The sequence below is a fragment of the Abramis brama genome, assembly GCF_963993115.1.
Source record: "Abramis brama genome assembly, chromosome: 10".
Taxonomy (NCBI): Eukaryota; Metazoa; Chordata; class Actinopteri; order Cypriniformes; family Leuciscidae; genus Abramis; species Abramis brama.
In genome coordinates, this window is record NC_139972.1 from 7,995,340 (window position 1) to 8,017,017 (window position 21,678).

The 21,678-nt window shown below is 37.6% G+C and overlaps 3 protein-coding genes across 5 annotated transcripts in view; all 3 read left to right on the forward strand.

Moving 5' to 3' along the window:
* The window catches only part of LOC311090821 (NACHT, LRR and PYD domains-containing protein 3-like), a 430,276-nt gene that overhangs the window by 95,246 nt on the left and 313,352 nt on the right, over positions 1-21,678 (forward strand). The gene's annotated exons all lie outside the window — the stretch shown is intronic.
* On the forward strand, positions 510-11,938 carry nlrc3l (NLR family, CARD domain containing 3-like). 3 transcript variants are annotated; one of them, XM_084126378.1, is made up of 7 exons: positions 510-699; positions 779-883; positions 1,915-2,025; positions 3,668-3,808; positions 3,889-4,180; positions 6,778-7,024; positions 8,743-11,938. In XM_084126378.1, exons 2-7 carry the CDS (start codon positions 852-854, stop codon positions 10,332-10,334), a joined length of 2,415 nt encoding a protein of 804 aa, XP_083982504.1. In that variant the 5' UTR covers positions 510-699; positions 779-851; the 3' UTR covers positions 10,335-11,938. The 3 variants fall into 3 exon arrangements, with proteins under 3 accessions (XP_083982504.1, XP_083982505.1, XP_083982506.1); XM_084126379.1 differs by having other exon boundaries at positions 519-699; positions 804-883; XM_084126380.1 differs by having other exon boundaries at positions 534-699; positions 807-883.
* Positions 12,951-20,354, forward strand: LOC311090850 (cysteine and histidine-rich domain-containing protein 1-like). The gene is made up of 11 exons (XM_084126429.1): positions 12,951-13,296; positions 14,634-14,683; positions 15,587-15,643; positions 15,917-16,077; positions 16,186-16,289; positions 16,401-16,459; positions 17,246-17,316; positions 17,398-17,500; positions 17,589-17,708; positions 17,825-17,887; positions 19,015-20,354. The coding sequence occupies exons 1-11, from the start codon at positions 13,233-13,235 to the stop codon at positions 19,180-19,182; spliced, it is 1,020 nt and encodes a 339-aa protein (XP_083982555.1). The 5' UTR covers positions 12,951-13,232; the 3' UTR covers positions 19,183-20,354.

Consider the following 21,678-nt stretch of genomic DNA (forward strand, 5'->3'; position numbering starts at 1 on the left):
AATACGCAATTGGGAGATATAAAGTCAGAATTGCATGATATAAAGTCGCAATTGCGTGTTTTAAAGTCAGAATTGTGAGATATAAACTATTGAGGTAAAAAAAAAAAAAAAAAATCCGTCTTTTTTTCCCCTTAGAATTGGACTTTATATGGGAGAATTGGAGTTTATATCTCACAATTCTGAGAAAAGATGTCAGAACTGCGAGATATAAACTCGCAATTATGTGTTATAAAGTCAGAATTGCGTGACATAAAGTCGCAATTGCGAGAAAAAGTCAGAATTCTGACTTTATAAGACGCAATTGCTACTGTATTTTACGCAATTCTGAATTTATATCTCGCAATTCTGAGAAATAGTAAATTTTGAGATAAAAAGTCGCAATTATCTTTTAAAATGTTTTATTCTGTGACGGAAACAAGCTTCCATAGAAATGAACTGTTCTCATCATCAAGGTTTTCCTCGGTCGATGCGCACATATACGGTGTATTACAGCGCGACGTCACTAAACCGAAAGTAATGACGTCATCGACAGGAAAGGCGGAAGAGACTGCGAGGCCGTGGAGGATTGACGGAAGACATTTCTGTTGAAGTTTCAAACTCATTTTGACAGCGAAATAATCAACAACATGACTTCAGTTTAACGCTCGATCGCTTCCTGGATGTTTCGGGTGCGTTTTTGTCGCTTCATAAAGGTTTTTGGTAAGTGTCTTTGTCGCTTTATTTGAATTGTATAACTCATAAATATGGCGAAGACTGATTTCCCTTTTCGGCTTTAAAGGAGTTTCCATGTGCTGTGTTTGAAGCAGGAGCTGTGCTGTAACCGTGTGTAAGGACTTTATATAAGGACCATCATGAGTGAATGCAGTGATTCTGAAGTGGAAAGGTAAGTGTTTGAAGAATGTTTGGCTTTTCTCATTCCAGTCTGGTTCAACCGGCCTGTTTTTCTTAGTTCTGCCAAATCAGGTTTAGTTCGGTTACTTGTCACTCTAGTAGTCAGACCGGATCTGCAGAGCAAATTAAAGGACGAATAATAACCTAAAATCGTAAAGTTACTGATCAATTGTTGTCCATAAAACGTGTCATACCTGTAAGTCACCCACATTAAAAGGTATGTGGACCGAAAAGTAAGTGAATCCAGAATAGATATTTAAAAGACTACCTTGTGTAACATAGCAGCTACAGTATGTTTATGCAAACTGAGCCCTGGGTGATAAGTGACACTATACATTAATAAATATATCTGTATATGGGGTGTAATGGTTTAGGATTGCATCTGAAATGCAGATATCTTTAATGTCATATCAGGACAGGTGAGATTAATCTGAGCTAGTAGTTGTTGATCAAATGATTTTGTTTTATCTATCTACACTTGTTCCTGTATTTCATCATTCAAACAGCGTTCTCACATTTATATCTTGACATTTTGGTGCAAATTGTGTAATTCCATTTAAAACTGACAAGCAAACTTGTTTATTGTTGGGAATTGGAAATATGAGGAGATGCTTCTCACCTGATGTTTCTGTTCAAAGATCATCAGGATTATCGCTTCATTCCCACCAGCATGTGTATCAGTGACTGATCAAATAACAAGCCACTTAGTTGGAATGAAAACAGGTTTTTTTTCTTTTTTGGCTTGCAATATAATCTGCGTTTAAAGAAGCAGAGTCTTTGCGGGTTCAGACATTTCGTGGACAGTCAGGTTGGTTCACACATGAGTTGCTTTGATTTTTATGTACATTTAATTACAGAAAAGGTTCAGCCATCAGAGTGTTTTTAATTATGCTGTTAATTACAGGTATCAGATAAGCATGTGCAAAAGTATGTTGTGGAGCTTTTTCCGATGACTTCTCACATGCCGTTTCAGCTGCTGTCACTTTGTTTGCTTTAACGTTGATGTGAACATTTGTTTTTAAGGGTCATGACGGGCCGGCCGCCCAGCAGTTATGGCTCCATGCATAGCGATGATGATGATGATGATGAGGATGAAGATGACTTTGAACCTCCGCTAAAACATGCAGAAACAATGTACAGTAATATACAACTCTTTCTATGAACAATAGTAATAAAACTTCAAAACTGATAGAAACTACAAGTTATTTATATCAAATAAAGTTGGATCTTGTCACATTTTGAACATGCTACAGGAGAACTGATGTCACTTTTTAATTTTATTATTTTAAATTGATTCATTCTTGTTTTGAGGTTAAAAGGTGTGACAGGGAGATAAATTATCCTGGTGTAATTAGAAATGTTCAGCATTATAAATTTCAGCATCATTACTCCAGTCTTCAGTGTCACATGATCCTTCTTGATAAAAAGTGATATTAAAGATTTTTATCCTCCTGGGACCCAGGAATAGAATTTTGTCTGCTGTAGTGGACATTATTTTATAGTGAATTTCTCTGACATCTTACATGTCACGTCACAATCTGGGTGTCCTGTAAAGAGCACACCCATACACAAAAGAAATATATTTGAAATATATTTTCAGAATATATTTTGGAATATATGCAAATATTTGAAATTGGCCCATTGAAATATATTCTGAAATATAACAAAAATATATGAAATATAAGTATGACATATATTTATTGGGCCAATTTCAAATATTTGCATATTTTCCAAAATATATCCTGAAAATATATTTCAAATATATTTATTTTGTGTATGGGTGCAATCAGGGCTTTTCAGAGACACCAAATGTTTGGAGGTTTCACCATGAAAACAACTTCTCCTTGGTCTTTAAAAATGTCTGACATTAATTTAGTGATCAAATGTAGCACATGTATGGAAATATGATAATATATTGTAATTAATTTAAATCAGACTACTTTTCAAATTGTATTTCATAAACCAACATCTCAGGAAAACATTATGGGGTTTCAAATAAAAAAATGACTTTCTGTTACAGAACAGGGCATTGATTTCATACATGTTGTCCACTGTAGAGGACATCAGGACTTACATCATGTTTATCAGGCATTTTGTGAGTGAATATGGAAATAAGGTATACATCAATATTCCTATGAAATATTAGATATTATAGATATTTTATTTTTTAAACAACTGAGTCCTGGTGTCCACTACAGAGGACATAGCATAACATATGAATAAAATTTCATTTTTCAAATATTTTTTTTTTTTAACCATTTCTTATGCGATGACATGAAAAAAAAAAAAACTAAATTCAATAAACTTTTTTTTTTTCTGGGTCTCAGGAGGATGTTGTTAGAAAAGGTTTCCATTTTTAATAAATGCTGTTCTTTTTTCAGGATTCATTGATGATTAAAAGTTAAAAAGTGTCACAGGTTCTAAAAAAAAAAATATAGAGGAGCACAACATAGATAAATCATCATATTATAATGATTTCTGAAGGATCATGTGACACTGAAGACTGGAGTAATGATGCTGAAAATTCAGCTTTGATCACACAAATAAATTACGTTTTAAAGTATATTAAAATAGAAAACTATTTATCAAATAAATGCAGGCCTTGAGCATAAGAGTTATTTCAAAAACATTCAAAATGTTTCCAAACTTTTGCGCATTACTGTATGTTTGGTAAAGTTTAATGTTGGTGTACTACTAATAATGTTGTGGACACAAATGTGAATCATTTCATAGTCCATTTATGTATGTATATCATATTTATTTATATGTTGTACAGGGTCAGGCTTTACCGCTCAGGATCTCCAGAGACTGCGATTACTGAACGAACACACACAAATCAGTCCAGCATATTCCAAGATGGACTGGTTCTGCGACAGCAGTCCTTCGTGTACAAAGAAGCCTCTCCTCCAAGACACGAGTAACTACATCCACAACACGCATGTATCTAAATGAATAGTTTACCAATGCTCAAAAGACTCACTTCATTGTCATTAACAGAGAGCCCATGGCCGTGGAGCAATCTGAGGTGCGGAGCGACGTGAGGACAAACAGAACGCTGAATGAAGAGCCGGATGACCGAGAGATGGGCGAGACAGACCTGCAGGAACAGCCCAATGAAAGTGCAGCAATGGAGGTGCAGGAGGAGCGGAGCGAGGAGCCGGCTTATGATTTCGATGAAATTGTTGTACATTTTGATGAACCGAAGGAGCCTCCGCCGCCGCCTCCAGAGGGCGCCGGTCTGCAGTTTCGACACACTCACAGCTCCCTCACCCTGCGCCACATTCTAATGGTCAGTAGCTGTTTTTGATTCTGCTGTTTTGTTTCCTCCTAATTAGGGCTGTACAATTAACCGAAATTAAACCCCACGCGATCTGGTAAAGGCTGCGATTATGTTATGCGCAGTTTGTCAGTGAAGTACGGCTCTGTGATCAGTAGTAAATGCTGCTCGATCTGAAAGCCAGAGGGCGTCTCACACACACACACCAAATATGTCCCACCCTTAGAATAAGAAGTGGACAGAGCCATCTCATTGGATCTCAATTGAGCACTTCCTTTCCTGACGCGCAGACTCAAACCGAGCAAAGCGTTACAGGGACCACGTGAGCAACCCGTCTGTCTTCTAGTAGCTGTGCCAAGAGAAATCTGAATCATTCCCTTCCGAATCTTGCAGAGACGGAGAGTGTGAGTAGGAGCTGTACATGAGCTAGGAGCAGGAGCAACTTTTGCTAGGTATTCTGATTAATTATATTGTCATTTTGCCTCCACGTCCCCCCGATTGCCCGCGAGCTTCTCCTCCCGTCCATACGGTAATCTCTCTACTGTGCGACAGAGAGTCGCGTGGTTATGACGCAATTGTTAGCCTACTTTTACAAAAACTGCTTCTATGGGGCCATAACATAAGCTATAAGGTAATGGAGCATTTTATACATTGTCGTGTTTCTTTAGAAATAAATAATGGACAAATGGAGTCTTCAAACGCCTCAGATGTAAAGTTATTCGCTGTCAAAGTGACGCCAAAATGAATGGGAGTCAATGGGATGCTAACTGCAGGTGAAGTTCTGCTACAAGATGGTGGCACGCGGCCGGCTTCAACTTCCGGTCGACTTCCTTCCCGCCTGGTCCCACCCAAGCGTGCCGCACAAGCCCTGAAAAGTGAAGCCAAAACGTCTCGATCGCCCCCCCGGTGACTGGTCCTAGTATAGGTCATAAGCCCCGCCTCCCCGTGTTATTCAACGGGACGTGAGACCAACTAAACAATTAAATTACACTTCAAATATCTTTTTTCCAAAGGTGGTTTATTTAATTTGCTGTCGTTTTTATCACGCTGATGTAAGTTCAAGTGTCTGTTTCAAAAATAAGTTGGTTTTTAGTTAGTTACGTGATGCGGTGGTGTAACGTCATGATTGACAGCTGTGATTGACAGCTTCTCCGAGCGAAGTAGTCACTGAAGCACCAACGGACATTTTTTTTCGGGATCTTCGGAGGACTGAGGAGATTGTATTTACTTTATTTTATCAAGCCTCTTGTCGTACTGCTATCAGTTTTTTAAAAAGTGTGCAGAATCCGCTCTCCCTGAGTGCATTCGGCGAGAGTGAGGGCGGAGCGTTGATTTTGCGGCTTTACTTCCTGCTCACGACTGCGCAGGTCTGGTCCCGAGATCGCTACTGCACAGACTCAAGTTCCAATATGTCAGCGCCATATCGGGACGCTGGCGGCTTCATCAATGAACGAGAGCGAAGGGGCGTCGTCCATCTTTTTTTACAGTCTATGGCCCCACCGCAGAAGAACGATAACACGCATCATTCCAGGAAATCCCTATCGCCATCATACTATCTGTAGCTGAATAAACAGAAGATTGAAACGCTTTGACTAATAACATGACTAATAAACACACAATTGCCTATTTGCCTTATTGTGTATAAGAAGCCACATCATCTCACCGAAGGATGAGCTCAACTGTCGTTATGAAGTGAGTTTGGAGTAAAAGCGTGTTATTAAATGTTGTCTTTTGTTGGACAAGAGGTTCATAAATGCTTATGTTCAAATGCACGTCACAAGTGACTCAAACTCAGTGCTTTCAGATGGAGCAGTGTTTACGGAGCCGTACATCAATGACAAGCTGTGCATAAAAAAAATAATCGCAGCCTTTTCGATTTTCAAAATCGCTGTAAGCCAACTCGATTTAAGTGTGATTTACTTGTAAAGTGCGATTAATCGTGCAGCCCTACTCCTAAATGGTGGTCCTACGCCGTACAGTTGGAGAGGTTTAAAAACGGCCGTTGTCACGGTTTTGCTACCAAAGATAGCCTGCGTCATTCATTTATCATGATCATCTCAGCGTGTTTGCTGCTAAGACCTATGTCTACTGACTAACCATCAAAAATGCAACATGAAATGGCGTATTGATCAATCCAACATGGCGCTAAAACTTAAAATGACTTGTCTCAAGCTCCATTTGCAAAGTTGTCATGCCAAGTTGGCCTCTTTTCCCAAGCCTAGCCTAGTTCATATTTTCCTTTCGCTTCCTCCTCTTTCTTTTTTTTCTGGGAAATGATCCAAAGACACTGGAAAGGAATTCAAAGTTCATGATTTTGCAGTCTTTTGTTATTAATTTAATATAAAGGGATAAAACCATTCAACTTCTTTTCAACATTTATAACTTTTTTTTCTTTTCACTTTTTATACTTTTTTTGTTTTACTAAAAAAACTAAAATCAGCCAACGGTCTTTAAAATGAGATCAACCTTAAGTCTGTGCTCCAAAGCTTTACATTTGACAGTTTTCTGAGGACCTCAGAGTATCTTTTTTTTTTTTTTAATTGATGCACTTTATCTTGCACTATATTCAGATGAATATTACAGATGTTTCTGTGTCTTGTCTCATTCAGGCCATGGTGAAAAGTCTTAGTCAGCTCCGTCCATCAGAGATATCTTATTTTAAGCGTAGTCTGAGCAGTCACTGCAACTTCAAGAAGAACTACTCGATGATTGCGGATCTTACTGACGCGCTGGATGTGGCTGATAAAATGATCGAGATCTGCAAGCTGGGAGAGGCTCTCCATCTCACTGTACGAAACCTCCAGAACATCAGAAGGGACGATTTGGCCCAAATCCTGAGGAAGACCTGTAGACGAGGTACAGCAGCTTTCACACGTCACCTGATAGATGCTCAAGGAACAGTTGACCCCAAAAAGAAAACTGTCGTTGATATTCAAACTTTGGAGCTTTAGGTGTATTCAAACATATTATTTATCTTTATAATTTTATTATGTATATTTTTTTACTGTTTTGATCCAAAATAAATAAATAAAATAAAATAAAAATAATTTAGGGCTGTCAATGTCACATGAAATTGCACCATTAACGTAATTTGTCACTCAGTTAGTAGGGATGCACCAATATGAATTTTGGCCAATAACTGATATATTGGCCGATAAACCTAAATCCAAATTTTTATATAATTTAAGAGCCTGATAACAATTTTATGTAACCTTTTTGAATTGATTCCAATTATATTTAAAGCACTTTAAAACCATCATGGCGAAGTGTCTCTGCTGAAGGAAATAATCCATTATTTTACGTTTCCTTGCTGGATAAAGCAATCCAGCATCTCGCTAGTAAAGTTTTGATTGATGAGGATTGCTATAAAGGTAAAGATGATTGCGGTGTCGTACAGTAAGCACACATGAGTCCTTTATATTAACGAGCAAACAGAGTTATTTGCATTCTCGACACTGATATAAATTAATTCACAGTCAAATTTCAGTACACATACATTGCTTTCACACACATTCAGGATAATCATTTGATTTGTTGTGTGTGTTGCTGTGTTTAGTAATTCTGAATGGATTCTTATACTGTAGGTATTTATGCAGTCAGTCAGGTAAAGGAGGTTGGTTTAGTTTTTTTTGGCCCGTGGTCTTGTTCTGTATCACAACATGACTTATCTAACATGTAAATAAGGTCTTTGCTGTTGTACTGTTTTTTTTCATGTGCATACATTTCTGAATTATATGGACTCCTTATATAGTTTGGTTTGGAGTCCCCAGGTGTTCTTTTTTGGAAAACACTGAAATTTATCTTGAAAAAACATTGCAGAGAATACAGTTTTGTGAGAATCTTTCTTTAATCTGGTTTACTTTGCTAGATATAGCAAATGACAAAATGAATGTTAGCTGTGAATTTCTATTTTATTTTTTTTAAATTGTAATCTATTGACAGCCCTAATTGTGAACTATTACAGTTTAAAATACTTGTTTTCTATGTTAATATATTTTATTCCTGTGATCAAAGCTGCATATTCAACATAATTACTCCAGTCTTCAGTGTCACATGATCCTTTTAGAAATCATTCGAATAAGCTGATTTGCTGCTCGAGAAACATTTCCATCATCAATGTTGAAAACAGTTTCCACAGAAATCTGAAGCAGCGAAAACTGATACATTTTTTTTCCCAGGATTGATCAGGAAGTTCAAAAGAGCAGCATTTATTTGAAATGAAAATATTTTGTAAACATAATAAATGTCTTTACTGTCACTTCTGATCAGTTTAATGCATCCTTGCTAAATAACAATATTAGTTTCTTTAGAAAAATAATCATACTGATTCAAAACTTTTGATCAGTAGTGTAAATTTTTGTTTTACTTCTCACGATATTGATTAAACGTATATAGAAAAGAGTAATCAGTACATCGTTAAAAACAAATTCTAGTTAATTCACAATAAATTATAACTTTTGAGTGAACTGTTCCTTTAATTTTTGAATATGGCTCATTAGTTCAGCGTAGAATGTATTATAAAATAAACCTTGCATGTTAAAAAGCGTAATAAATTCTGTTTTGTTTCTTCGCAGCCTTGTTACAGTATGATCTGAGAATAGCCCACGACAGGCGCTATTACTCTCTTTACGAGGGTCGATGCCGTCCAGGTCAGCAGCGCTACATCAGTGACGTCTACGTCGAACCCGTAACCGTCATCAGAGGCAGCCGGGACCCCATCAACTCTGAGAACGAAGTCCGACGGATCCCGTTCTCGATCGAGGAGAAGGCAATCAGGGCCGCCGACATCTTCCGCCCCCATCCTCCCGAACACAAACCAATCCGTACGGTCATGATGACGGGAATCCCTGCCTGCGGTCTAACGGTGGCCGTGAGTAAGTTCATCGTGGATTGGATGGAGGACAAAAACAATCAGGATTTTCAATTAGTGTTCCCAATTCCAGCGAAGGAGTTGCACATTGCGAAAGGTGGAGACCTGAGCTTCCTAGAGACGCTCTCACGCTACTTCGCCGAAGCCGATGACATCGGATTCATCGAGAAGGAAGATTGCTTGTGTCTCTTCATTATTGATGCGTTAGAAGTTTGCCGTCATCGACTAGACTTCGAAAACAACAAAACTATAACGAGCGCCAGGGAGAAAGCGCCACTTGATGCCCTTCTGACGAGCTTAATCAAAGGCACGTTGCTTCCTAACGCTTGTGTTTGGATCACCAGCCACGTCTCCGCCGCCCACAGAATCCCTCCCAATTTAATCGACAGGTTTGTAGAGTTGAGAGGATTCACGGATCAAAACAAAGAAGAGTACTTTACCAAGAGAACCACCGACCCACCTGAGCTCGGTAGGATGGTTTATAACCATATGAAACGCTCCAAAGCTCTTGAAATCATCTGCCATCTTCCTCTCTTCAGCTGGATGGTGGCGTTTATCTTCGAACGGGCGTTTCGGGATCCCGACTACGGCAAACATCCACCCGGCATCACAGCGTTTTATTCGCAGTACGTCGTCGTCCAAATGAACCGCTCATTCGAGAAGTATCGCGGCTGTAACGTGGAGGCGCAAAAGTGGACGGATGAAGATAAGAATTTTATAGAGGTGATGGGGAAGATGGCGTATCGGATGATTCAAGAGGGACGGGACTGGTTTACCATGGCTGATTTGAGAAACGTTAACCTGACCTATGAAGATTTGCGCACTCGTGAGGAGTTAACCACCGAAGTCAGGCGGGCGAGCGAAGACGTAGAGACGTGGGTCTTCAAGTTCGTCCACGTTACCATACAGGAGTACATGGCCGCCATGTACGTGTACGTGGCGTTTAGGAAACACGCAAAAAACGTGTTCGTATCGAGCCAAAAGTCTTGGTTACAGGGTACAACAGGCAAGGATCGCCCCGTGATAGAGATGTACCGTCCCGCCATCGACCGCATGCTGGCTTCTCAGAACGGACATCTGGACATGTTTCTCCGCTTTTTGATCGGATTGGTGACTCCGGGAACTGAGGATAACCTCCGTGGATACGTGCTCGGTCACTATCATCCCAAAGCCAAAGGCACGGAGGAAGTGGTCAAATACATCAACAAAAAGATGAGGGAAAACATCCACTCCGACAGGCGCAGAAACCTGGAGTTGTGCATGGTGGAGCTGGAGGAAGGCAAAGAGGAAAGATGAGTGGAAATAGAAAATGGATTAATCTCTCAAGCGGGACTGTGGAACACTAAACTAAGAGCAGCGTCCCACGCAAATCAATCTGGTCTAAGGGATAGTTCACCCAAACACGTGTACAGATTTTAGTCACTGCTGCTTTCATTGAATGGGATGACAGTGATAAAACACTCCATTTTTTGTGTCTGAGGTAAAAAAAGCATGGGTTTGAGTGAGCTAATACGGGCAATTAAAGGCACACTATGTAAGATTTTTTTATCAAAATGTCCCAAAACCACTAGAACAATGTTATATATTGTTTATTTATTGTACTTGCATTATCCCAAATGTTTCTAAGAATGTTTAAATCCAGTGAAACATCATACCCGCTTTACCCCCGATTTCTGGTTTTATTTTGTTGAAACCATGGAAACACCAAAGACGCTTTAATATATTGTGTTTTACTAGACAGGTGAGCAACTGTTAGGATGCATTCATCGACAGAAAATCATTGTTGTACAGCTCAACACAGTTAGTCTTTTTGTTCACATCTTGTTTTCTTGATTTACCGCAAGTACCATCTTTACCATGTCTAATATTGATCTAGCTCCCTGCAGTGTGTAACAAGTGTCTCATAGTAGCCGCCCAGTGAATGCACAGAGTAGCATAACAACTTTCAACACACTCAAATTTATCTAATATGATAAAACAGTGCTGCGTTACCCCACATACGCATGACCAGAAGCGGAGGCGTCTGTTGGATAATACAAGCTCCACTGCTCTCGAGCCGCTCGTCTCTCATTAGCAGTCGAATACGAGTCAAATAAATCTTCAATACATTACCGGTCATCCATGAGTATGATTTCTGCCCGAGTCCTGTCGTATTCTCCACTGGCTGCAGAGGTGAAGACAACAACTCCCATGATTCCACGAAATCAAGGCGTCATCAAGCCACGCCTTTGTTTTGAATAAACGCCCTCTAGTGGTGAAAACTTACATAGTGTGCCTTTAATCCTATTTGTTGGGTGAGCTGTTCCTTTTTGGTGCTGAGCAGAGGACATTAGTTTGCCTGTTTGTGTCAGTATGAGAACAGATAATAATGGCACTAATGTCATTAAAGTGCACAAGGGGCTGAAGAACTGGACGTGCAGTTTATCAACAACGGCTGGTTTGCAGAGTCACCAGCACCCAACGCAAACTCTAGTAAACGCATTATTCAGTTATCCGGCTGTGTGTAACATGCAGAACTAGAATTTATTATCCTGACTAGACAGTATCCTGATGCTTGTTTTTATTCATGTTGTTATTCTGCTATGAGCATTTGTAATCACAAAATATTAATGGATTTTGTTTATGCTTCAGATTTACACTTTAGTAAGAAATCATGTAGTTACTGATTCAGAATATGTTCAAATAGTCCAGTTTGCTTGGATACACTGACATCTGAATGAATCTGAGCAACAATAGTATTTAATTTGCCACTTTCCTTTCTTTTTTTTCCGTTTTTTTTTTTTTTTTTTTTAAGGGTAGTTTGACAAAAAATATGGGTTGGAAAGCCATGGGTTGTTGATTTATGTGCCTTTATTACCATTGTGTCATTGACTAATGCATAATAAAAATGTCTCTTGGAATGGTTGAGTAGTGGTATTTCTTACCATGTCAAATTTTTCTAAATATTTAACGTCAATATCTAATGTAAAGGTTATACAGCAATAGTCGTCTGTATGTGTGTGTATATAAGATGTAACAACCATTTTTTGAGGGGGGAGAAAATACATATGCATACAAGGTTGTTTTTTTTTTTTTTTTTTTTTTTTTTTTTCAAAAGTTAAAAATTCACATAAGCTACAAATTTATTTTATATTTTTATCACCAATTTTTTTTTTTTTTTTCAGGCTTATTTTTTTTTTTTTTTCTAATTTAAATAAAACTTTACCAGCTTATCACATGTAAGTGAGCATATTGGCATATTTGTAGTGAAAAGGTGCATTAAATTACATACTAGTGATGTATATATATATTTTTTTTATTTTTTATTATAATACAAAAAAAAATCTATATGCACATAAATAACATTGTACAATTATTGTTGGTGCTTGGTAACACTTGCATTAAAAGGGGAACCTGAACCAAATCTAGAGACCGTTTTCCGAGCTTTGCCGATGTTGCACGAGTCCTTGCCATGTGCTGGTTCGGGTGTATCGCGGAAAATTCTAGAGGTATTAATTGTTTCTCTTTGGACATACAATCATTTTCCTCCAGGGGGCGTTTGGCGGCCCAGAAACACGAATCCTCCATCCAAACATGCAAATCTCAAGACATTAATTTCCTTTATTGGAGACACCTGTACACTAGAAATCTTAAAAGTTTAAATGTATTGATTCTAAGAATTAGTATCTTTGATAGAAATGTAAATCCGTTTACATCCGTTTAAATCCAATTCTTTAGAAAATTTTATAAAACTTCTATAGTAATCTTAATCGACTGTGATTGGCTCATCTTGACGAGCGCTGAGAAAAGTAGCAGCTGCCACGTGACAACACCAATATCAGCAGCGCCAATACAGGACAATAATTTACATTAAATTATGACAGCGAGAAACCCTAAAAGCCATTAAATAAAAAATACACAGCGAATCGTCATAATATAAAAAAATATAATTAATAGACCCACCACATTTATCACATGTAAATTCATTCTGACCGCCGTTCTACCCACTTATTTCCGTTTCTGCGGTCGAGTGTCAGAAAAGTTCGCGAATTTTCCCGAACGCGTCGCGAGTTTCCGGCAGAGGAAAGATCCAACGCGAGGCACAATATACACGCGCGCTCCAGACATCAAAACCGTGCATTCAATGCAATAAAAGACAAAAAAAACTGTTATTACGAGTTGTGAATACTTCATCTGTGTCGTGAACCGTCCGCAATGTCTGTGCTGTGTTATAATAAAGGCTGCGGGCAGCGATTTGATCCAGAAATCAATCCTGAGGGTGAGTGTTTGTTACACTAATCTAGTTACAAAGTTTATTCACAGTCCATAAGTGTTAGTTTATTATTTTTTGTGTACCGAGCTATCTATTATTTAGCTTCATACAATTACGTTTCAATGACCCAACAGAGCATGCATGGCTCTGGTTTCTGTAAGAAACACAACGGAGTCAGAAATATGCAGTGTTGTTAATTGAAATATAAGGCTTGCTTTGTAGAATATAATGCATGTAAGTGTGTTATTGTGAACTGGACAGCACTGCATACTACTAGAGCTCAATGAATTATGTACTGTCCTTATCAAGGGCTCTTGCATTATAATAAATCATCACCAAACATTATTTAATGTATAGAAGATCAATAGTTTGTAAAGGGAAATGCCACATAAATTCGTATATTTGCCATATTTTTTCCTGAAACATTATATACTTGATGCATAAACTTAAATCATTTTAGATTTAATATTTTTTATATGAATTATCTATTATTATTCTTATATAATAATTATACATATATAATTAACTGATATTTGCGATCACATGCCACACTGACACTGCTTGACAAACATGCATAAGTTTTACTCAAGTTTATGTCTAAGTCTAATTATAGCTTACTAGCTTTTTTCCTGAACTTTCCTGAAAAAACTGGGGGAAAAAATCCTTGAAACATTGTTTTACATTGATTTTGCTCCCTCATTCAGGTTCAGCTACTCTGATTCAAGAAAATTGTATTTAAGAAAAAAAATATATATATATTAATTTAATAAAAAAGAGTCATGTAAAAAAAAAATTAATTAACAGTAATACACTACTGCCACTGCTAATGATTATATCATTCAAATTTTTAAAATAAGTGATTGGATAATGATGTTACACGTGATTCTAAGTGTTTTAAGTGTAAAATCATTTCAATCATGACAACTCTCAGATAGTTTTAGCATGTTATTGAATATGGTAATGTTAATGTATTTGGTCTTGGCGGATTAGATCTGCTACACTGCTGTTGGTTATTACTGTTACAGAGCAAGTATGGACTCGCTACTGCTAATAGATACACATATCATGTAAGATATTAATAAATAATATACATAAATCCTGTAGCAGATCTATGCAGGTGGAGCTGGGGAAGTGGAGGGGTTCAGAGGAACTTCAGGACCAGCTTACAGCAAACGAACAACCAGACCATTTAAATGTTGAGCAAGCGATCTCATTGGCTGCGGGATCAGCAGAGGCCAATCAGCTTGTGCCTTGCAGTAATGATGATGTGATTGCTTGCAGATTGCATGTAAAAGACCATCAGTCTGCGCCCTCTAGAGTTTCATGACTGACATGTTTTGCAGATGTGTGTACGTACCATCCTGGAGTTCCTGTGTTTCATGATGCTCTGAAGGTGAGTGCCTGAAGATCGTGGATATATTAAGTATTTATTCTTTTCATTCTAGGCCCTGTTTGTGTTTACACCTGGAATTAAGATGTGTTTTGGTCGATCGGATCGCAAGTAGACGAGGGACACACATTCCCATTTACACCTGGTGTTTTAATAAGTCACTTTTGTCCACTTTAAACCACTTCTGTCCTGATTTCTTCAAGGGGAGGGTCTATGGGCGGGTAAATGTATAGGTTAAGTCAGATCTTTCGATCTAATGGACAGAATAAGCTCATGCAATTTACATTATGAAGCAAGACCGGAGACGATGTAAAAACACACAGAATATACTGTCATTTCTGCTCTGACAGACGCGAGATCAGCCGAACGCTGTGAGAGTGTGTTAGAAATCAGGAACTGTGAGAGAACATTGTGCTTGAGTTTTTCATCAAAACAAATTTGGGTCTTCAGACGACAAAGTTTAAATCCCGTCTGCTATAGCTATACCCATAATGTTTAAGCATTAGATCAGTAGATGGTCTTTTGTGGCTGTAACACATTCGACCACATGAGTGTTTACACTACGAAAGCAATCCGGCCGAATGTGTTTTCCACTACCTCTGGAAGTGGTTGAAAGTGGACAAGCTCAAAGCGCTTTAGACATGTTTACACCTGAACGTCGTCCACTTGTGATCCGATCGACCAAAACGCATCTTAATACCAGGTGTAAACAGGGCCATAGTGTCCGTATTGCATAATTGCAACTTAAGTGCACATAGCTTTTATTTTGTACTGTTTACTGGTACTTATTGGTGTCAGTCTTCTGAGAAATGTTTTTGTATCGTTCTGGGTGCAATAATGCATGTGTTTCCTTTAAAAGACACTCCAACGCACCCTCTGTCTTTCTTTATCTCTTGCTTTCTTCAGGGTTGGTCGTGTTGTAAGAGACGGACAACAGACTTCTCGGATTTTCTTAGTATTGCGGTAAGTGTCTCATTCTCAGATCTCAGCAGAACATTTTAAACGCAAATAAATGTGTTTTTGTGTTCGATGGTGTCTAAACACAGCATGCTTCTTCAGAAGAAAAGAGAGAGAACAACTATTTTCTGTTTTGCATTGGTGTGCTTAAGTTCTCAAACTGTCAGTTGCTAACCGATATCACAACCATGTAAATTTCCTTTATCTCTTCGATATCCACGAATTCTGTCACTAAGATAAATGCAAATGTCTCCTGTTTTATGGCTCGTTCTCTGTCAGGGGTGCACTAAAGGTCCTCATAACAGCGAGAAGCCGCTTGAACCCGTGAAACCAGACGTGAAGGTCTCAGGAGAGAAGAAAGAGCTGGAGGATCTGAAACCCAGGTTTAATGAGTATATCATCCAGGCCCCCAAACCACTGGAGTCCATCCAGAGACCCAGGTAACTCTTCCTCCTCTTCATCATCATCATCATCATCGCTATAATGGCTGCTAAAGCTGCTTTGAAAGGATCTGTATTGTATAAAGCGCTTTATAAATGTTGTTTCAGCGCTGAGGAGCCGCTGGTGGAGCTGCAGAGGAAAGTCTCCCCGTCTCTGAACCAGACGCTCGAGAAACTCAGACTCGCAGACGCCGCTCAGCTCCAAGAGAAAGGTGACGTTACATCATTATAAACTTGCAGGAGGTTCTAGATTCATTCTCATTTTATTTAGTTACTTGACTATCTCATGCAAAACCTGACATGTGCATCTTTTTGACCTTCAGAAGAGGAAGGAAGTGAGATCAAAATTGGGACGGCGTGTAAAAATGGAGGCTGCTCGAAGGTTAGAAGAACATTTCTTCTATATGTTATGGTGATATAAGCTCCTGTTAGTTTAAAGAGGACCTATTATGATTTTTCCATGTTCATCTTTCTTTAGTGTGTAATGTTGGTGTTTGAGCATGAAAAAGTCCCTCCAGAAGGAGTTATTCTCTATATCAGTGTCACTGTTTCTGATCTCCCTGAAACTCCTCCATTGTAGTCTTGAGTTTCTTTCAGGAACGAACACGTCACAATATTCCTCTTTTAAATAATTAATACGCAGAATAAAGGGGTGCAGCCTGATTGAGTTAGTTAGTAGTGTGTTGAAACTGGAGGCTATGGTAAGAGGCGGGACATTTCCCAAACACACTCAAAGCGCTTGACCAATCACAACACACTGATCCAGCCAACCAATCAGAGCACAGTGTGCTTTTCAGAAGGAGGGGCTTCACAGAGGAACTAAACAGAGCATTACTGACAGACTGGGAAGAGAGGAGCTGCAACAATGGAGAATATGGGAAAATAATGTTTTTTTGAACATGAAAGCATGAAAACCTATTCTTGTAGAGCCCAAAAAAAAAATCAAGACATCAAATGGCCTTTTAAACATAATTAAATGCATTATAACATTGAGTGATACATTTGTCACAATGTTCAATGTTAGTTCATGTTAACTTGGGTCCGTTAAATAATATTAACAGATACAATTTTTGATTTTAATAATCTAGAAATATATTTCGAAATTAACATTACTTAATATTTTTTTAATGAAATATGTGTGCTAATATTACGCCATTATGATTATCAGACATACAACGGACCAACGACTGATGCAGAAACGTGTTCATATCATCCTGGAGGGCCCATCTTCCACGAGGGGTGAGGAGAATTTATAACTGATGCTGAAAAGTGACTATTTCATCTTTTTAGACGGTATTTAATGAGCATGCATCGTTTCAGGATGAAGTACTGGAGCTGCTGTAAGAGGAAGACGTCTGATTTTAACTCATTCCTGTCTCAGGAGGGCTGTAATAAAGGATCACACCAGTGGAGGAAAGACGCGGTGAGCCGAGCAATGGCTTCACATCCATCAGGTCAATATCACATGATATACTATGATTCTCAAACACGTGTGTTTTCTGTACCTGCAGGGTAACAAAGTGGCTCCATGTCGATTTGATTGGCACCAGACAGGAAGTCATGTGACCATGTCTATCTATGCAAAGAGCTCGAATCCTGAGCTTTGTTCTGTGGAAGCGAACAGCATCTCGGTGAGGGAGTTCGACTGTTTAAAGTGATATACTGTGTTTTTGCCATTGTCCAGTGTGGTGATGTTATTTATTAATGGTCTGTACTTTTGTTGTCTGATGAATGATTTTTTCGGCAGCTGAAAATGCGTCTGATCTTTGAGGGAGAAAAAGAGTTTGAGCTGAAGATGAGCCTGTGGGGGGTGAGTTTCAGTAACCATCCATTATCTGTCCTTAAAACACATTTAGTGTCATTGAGATAACATTATTGATTTATTCATATTTTGAACTAGCTTTTTATTTTTTATATTTAGAATTTAGAATTTAGAAGTTAGTTTTGGATTATTTTTGATTAGTTTACTTTTTTATTTCAGTTTATTTTGATATTTTAGTACTAAAATGTTGCCTTGGCAAACGGCTGAAATACAATAATTTAAAGTTTTTTTTTAAATATTTCATTTTATTTCCTTTGTTTATTTTATTTAAAGTAACAAATCCTTTTTAGTTTTACTTTAGTTTTACTAACTATAATACCACAATTTATTCAGATAATTTGATGATCTTATAAACTTTTCTTAATTTTTTCAATCTTAATTATGATCTTAAAAAACATTTGTTCTAAAATCTGCTAAAGTGCTTGAAATTACTTTGTAGACAACAGTGTTATTCAACAGTGTATTTCAAAAGCTGAAATGAATTAAATATAAATATTAGATGAAAAGAAATACATTTGAAATGTTGAAAGAACTGAAAGAAATCATATAAAGTTGAAGTGCTGAAATTTCTAAAGCTGAAAAAAAAAATTAAAGCTTAAAAGAACACATAACAAAAATACTGAAACAAAACTGAAATTAAAATGAAACCTGAAAATAAAAATAAATAAATCGAATTCAAAATAATACTATAATAGTATATAAATAATAGTTAAAATTACACTGGTAGACAAATATAAATTGTGCCCACATACAAACACATTGGTTTCAAATGTGATATTTTAGTTTTTTTGTTTGTTTTTTGTTTAAATGAATGAGGTAGTTGAAGGACAATTAAATAGTTATTATGTAATTCTCATACTTCCATTTATTTATGCCATATTTGATTGGATTACATTAGTACTAAAAAGTTAGAAAAAGAGACTTAACACTTTCAAGTCAATGATTTATAGTGTGAATTTCATCCATTAGATGGCGTTACAGCACAAATAAGGGGAAAAGCACAATACCTGTTGTGTTTATTAGACATGATTTTATAAAGTTTGTGTTTTATAAAGTTGCATGATTTTGCAGTGTATTTGGGTCGTTTTGTTGATATATGATTGTATGTTTGACAGGTGATTGACATCAGTAAGAGTGTTGTTAACATGATGGCCTCTAAAGTGGAGGTGGTCATGAAGAAGGCGGAGCCTATAACCTGGGCGCGGCTGGACACGCCCCCTCCAAAGCCTCAACCGACCAATGAAAAGAAAGAGGATCAAGACCAAGAGAAAATGAATACTTGACTCCTGCCGACACGCTCAGGCTCTCAGACAGCAGTGATCAACTAAACCTGCATCCTCACCCGCTGTATGATCTGGCAATCTGTGAGATTATTGATTTATTTTAGTGGAGTTCATAATAATCTGATAATATAGATTGTGTAGGATGAGCGCAGCCGCAGACTGTTCTTGCTTTACACTCTAATCAGTTTAGATGTGAATGAAAACGAAGCTGTGAGGGATAGAAGGACATTTACACCGTCTTTATATTAATATTATAATAATTTTAAAACTTGATCAAAATACAGTAAATATCTAATGCATACAGATACCTAACTAACTATCTTTAACTGTGGGAGCTGCTGCAATTTCAGTCATTTGTATATCACATCACAACAGTCAACTAATAACAAATTTTACTAGTTGGTTTTATTAATCAGGAACTCGTAATTACGGTAATTTTAACATGACATCAATGCAGCATCACTTTTTTGTATTTGTCCCCCCTGCACATCATTTTTCCCACTTAATTTGTTGAAATGCTAATTTAATTGGGTGAACAATTCGTTTAATATCTCTCACAGCCTTGTTTTCATTGGTGTCAGATTCAATATGGCACCTAAAGTCTTTACAAAATGATTTCACTGAATTATAACATTTCAATTTGGCAATAAAACAGATGTTGTCCAGTAATTCTAGCTTTCCTGTAGAGGTGAGAGTAAGATGAGTCCAATTAATGTGCATCAAAATATCAAACAAAATTTTTAAAAAGAGTGTCTTGTCCGTATTTTGGTTATTTCTTCTGTTATGTTAGTGCTGTCAACATTTATACAAGCAAATATACGTGTTGCCTTTTTGTTGTTTTATCATTCCATGTTGTTTTGATGATTTACAGCCTTAATTTTTTTATGCACATTCGCTCCTAAACAACAGTCTTAGCGGAGCTGAAGTTTAAAAGTCTCAGTTCAGCTTGGATTAGGTTTGCTTGTGTCGTGGATTGGGAACTTTTGTTCATGTCGTGTCATGAATGAAGCAGCTTCAGACACTTACTCTGGTTTGGCATTCTAGAAATAAACTGCAGTAAATCACTGAAAACTAGAATGAAATATAAGTGTGTTTTTGTGAATCTGATGGATATATTGTTTATTAGACTCTCTCATGTTACTGTAAACATTAAATTATTGTACTGTACTCTCAAATTTGTTTTTCTGTCTGATCATTCAGTCTAACTTCAGGAGATTTGACTTGCCAAATGTTCAAATAGCATGCGTTCTCTAGAGATTTTATTTTTGTAAAACATAGTGGGAACTTTATTAGGGAGAATTTCTCTGGAATTTTTTATAAAACCATTCCATCACATGAATGTTTTATTAACTATTTGTACATTCATTCTACATTGACTGTCAGTTTTTAACCCGTGTTCAAACCAGACGCGACGCCGCAACACGCAAAAAAAAATAAAAAAAATTTGTTACATACTTTTTTCTCTAACCATCTATTTCTTTGAAGTCCCGACTGGAACATCAACTTACAAAATATGACAATGAAAATCTCAGGTATTGTTTATGTGCTTTACTTAATGTAAAAATGAGCGTCTGATTAGTGTGTGAATATCATTTGTGGGTGACCTTTAGACACACTGACAGCAATGGGTAATAATTCAGATCCTGAAAATAAAACAAACAAGAACGTTGAGACTGTCTACTCGGTGTGATCAAATAAGTCTATTCTATGACAAAGATTGTTTCAGTCACTCGATATGTATTTTTATTAATGTTAAAGTAGTGTTAATATGAATTTAAGTATTTGTAACCAGGGGCAGCTGGCCAATATAGGGCGCTAGGCGATAAAATATATTTTGCTTTCCATTCTGACTTTTTAAAACAACGGGGACAGATCCAGCATGAGGGATTTGAAGCACCGGTCTGAGAAAGTAACGAAACAGTCAGTAGCCTAGCAGTTTCATTAAGTGACATGGCATCTGACGCACAGAAGCCAATGGCACATATCACTGTGCTTATTACATCCGGTCTTCATTGGTATGTGCCAGTGGATAGTGGCATGACATTACAGCGAGATTCGCAACACACGACACGACACCTGAGCTAACTGACACCGAGTCGTGGAACAGAACCCGTGCACCAGAGCTCATAAAGATCTCTATATCTATAGACCTATAGATCTGGGCTGACTGTCCATAAAACTGCTTATAGAGAGCACCAAAGATCATATTCAAAACTACTCAGTCAGGCACGGTCACAATACTATTCCAACATCATTAACAATAATTCAGGAAATTCAAAACAGCTCTTTAAAACAATAAATCATCTTCTCAGTCCACCAGCCCTGAGGCAAAATAACAGTACAGACGACCAGTGCAATAAATTCCTTGATTCTTTCACCACAAAAATAACTACCATCCGCTCTAACCTAACACCCAGCAATGTCATTCCATCCATCCCCCCAACCTCAGCACCAACTTTCTCTCATTTCATTCTCCCCACACACAGACAGGTTGAG

Excerpts from the sequence above, each read along its gene's own strand:
- nlrc3l (XM_084126378.1), top strand. The coding sequence starts at position 852 with ATGAGTGAATGCAGTGATTCTGAAGTGGAAAG. Across the intron at positions 4,181-6,777 it reads CCCTGCGCCACATTCTAATG|GCCATGGTGAAAAGTCTTAG; the intron begins GTCAGTAGCTGT and ends TGTCTCATTCAG. Across the intron at positions 7,025-8,742 it reads GAGGAAGACCTGTAGACGAG|CCTTGTTACAGTATGATCTG; the intron begins GTACAGCAGCTT and ends GTTTCTTCGCAG.
- LOC311090850 (XM_084126429.1), top strand. The coding sequence starts at position 13,233 with ATGTCTGTGCTGTGTTATAATAAAGGCTGCGGGCAGCGATTTGATCCA. Across the intron at positions 17,317-17,397 it reads GGGCCCATCTTCCACGAGGG|GATGAAGTACTGGAGCTGCT; the intron begins GTGAGGAGAATT and ends GCATCGTTTCAG. Across the intron at positions 17,501-17,588 it reads ACCAGTGGAGGAAAGACGCG|GGTAACAAAGTGGCTCCATG; the intron begins GTGAGCCGAGCA and ends CTGTACCTGCAG.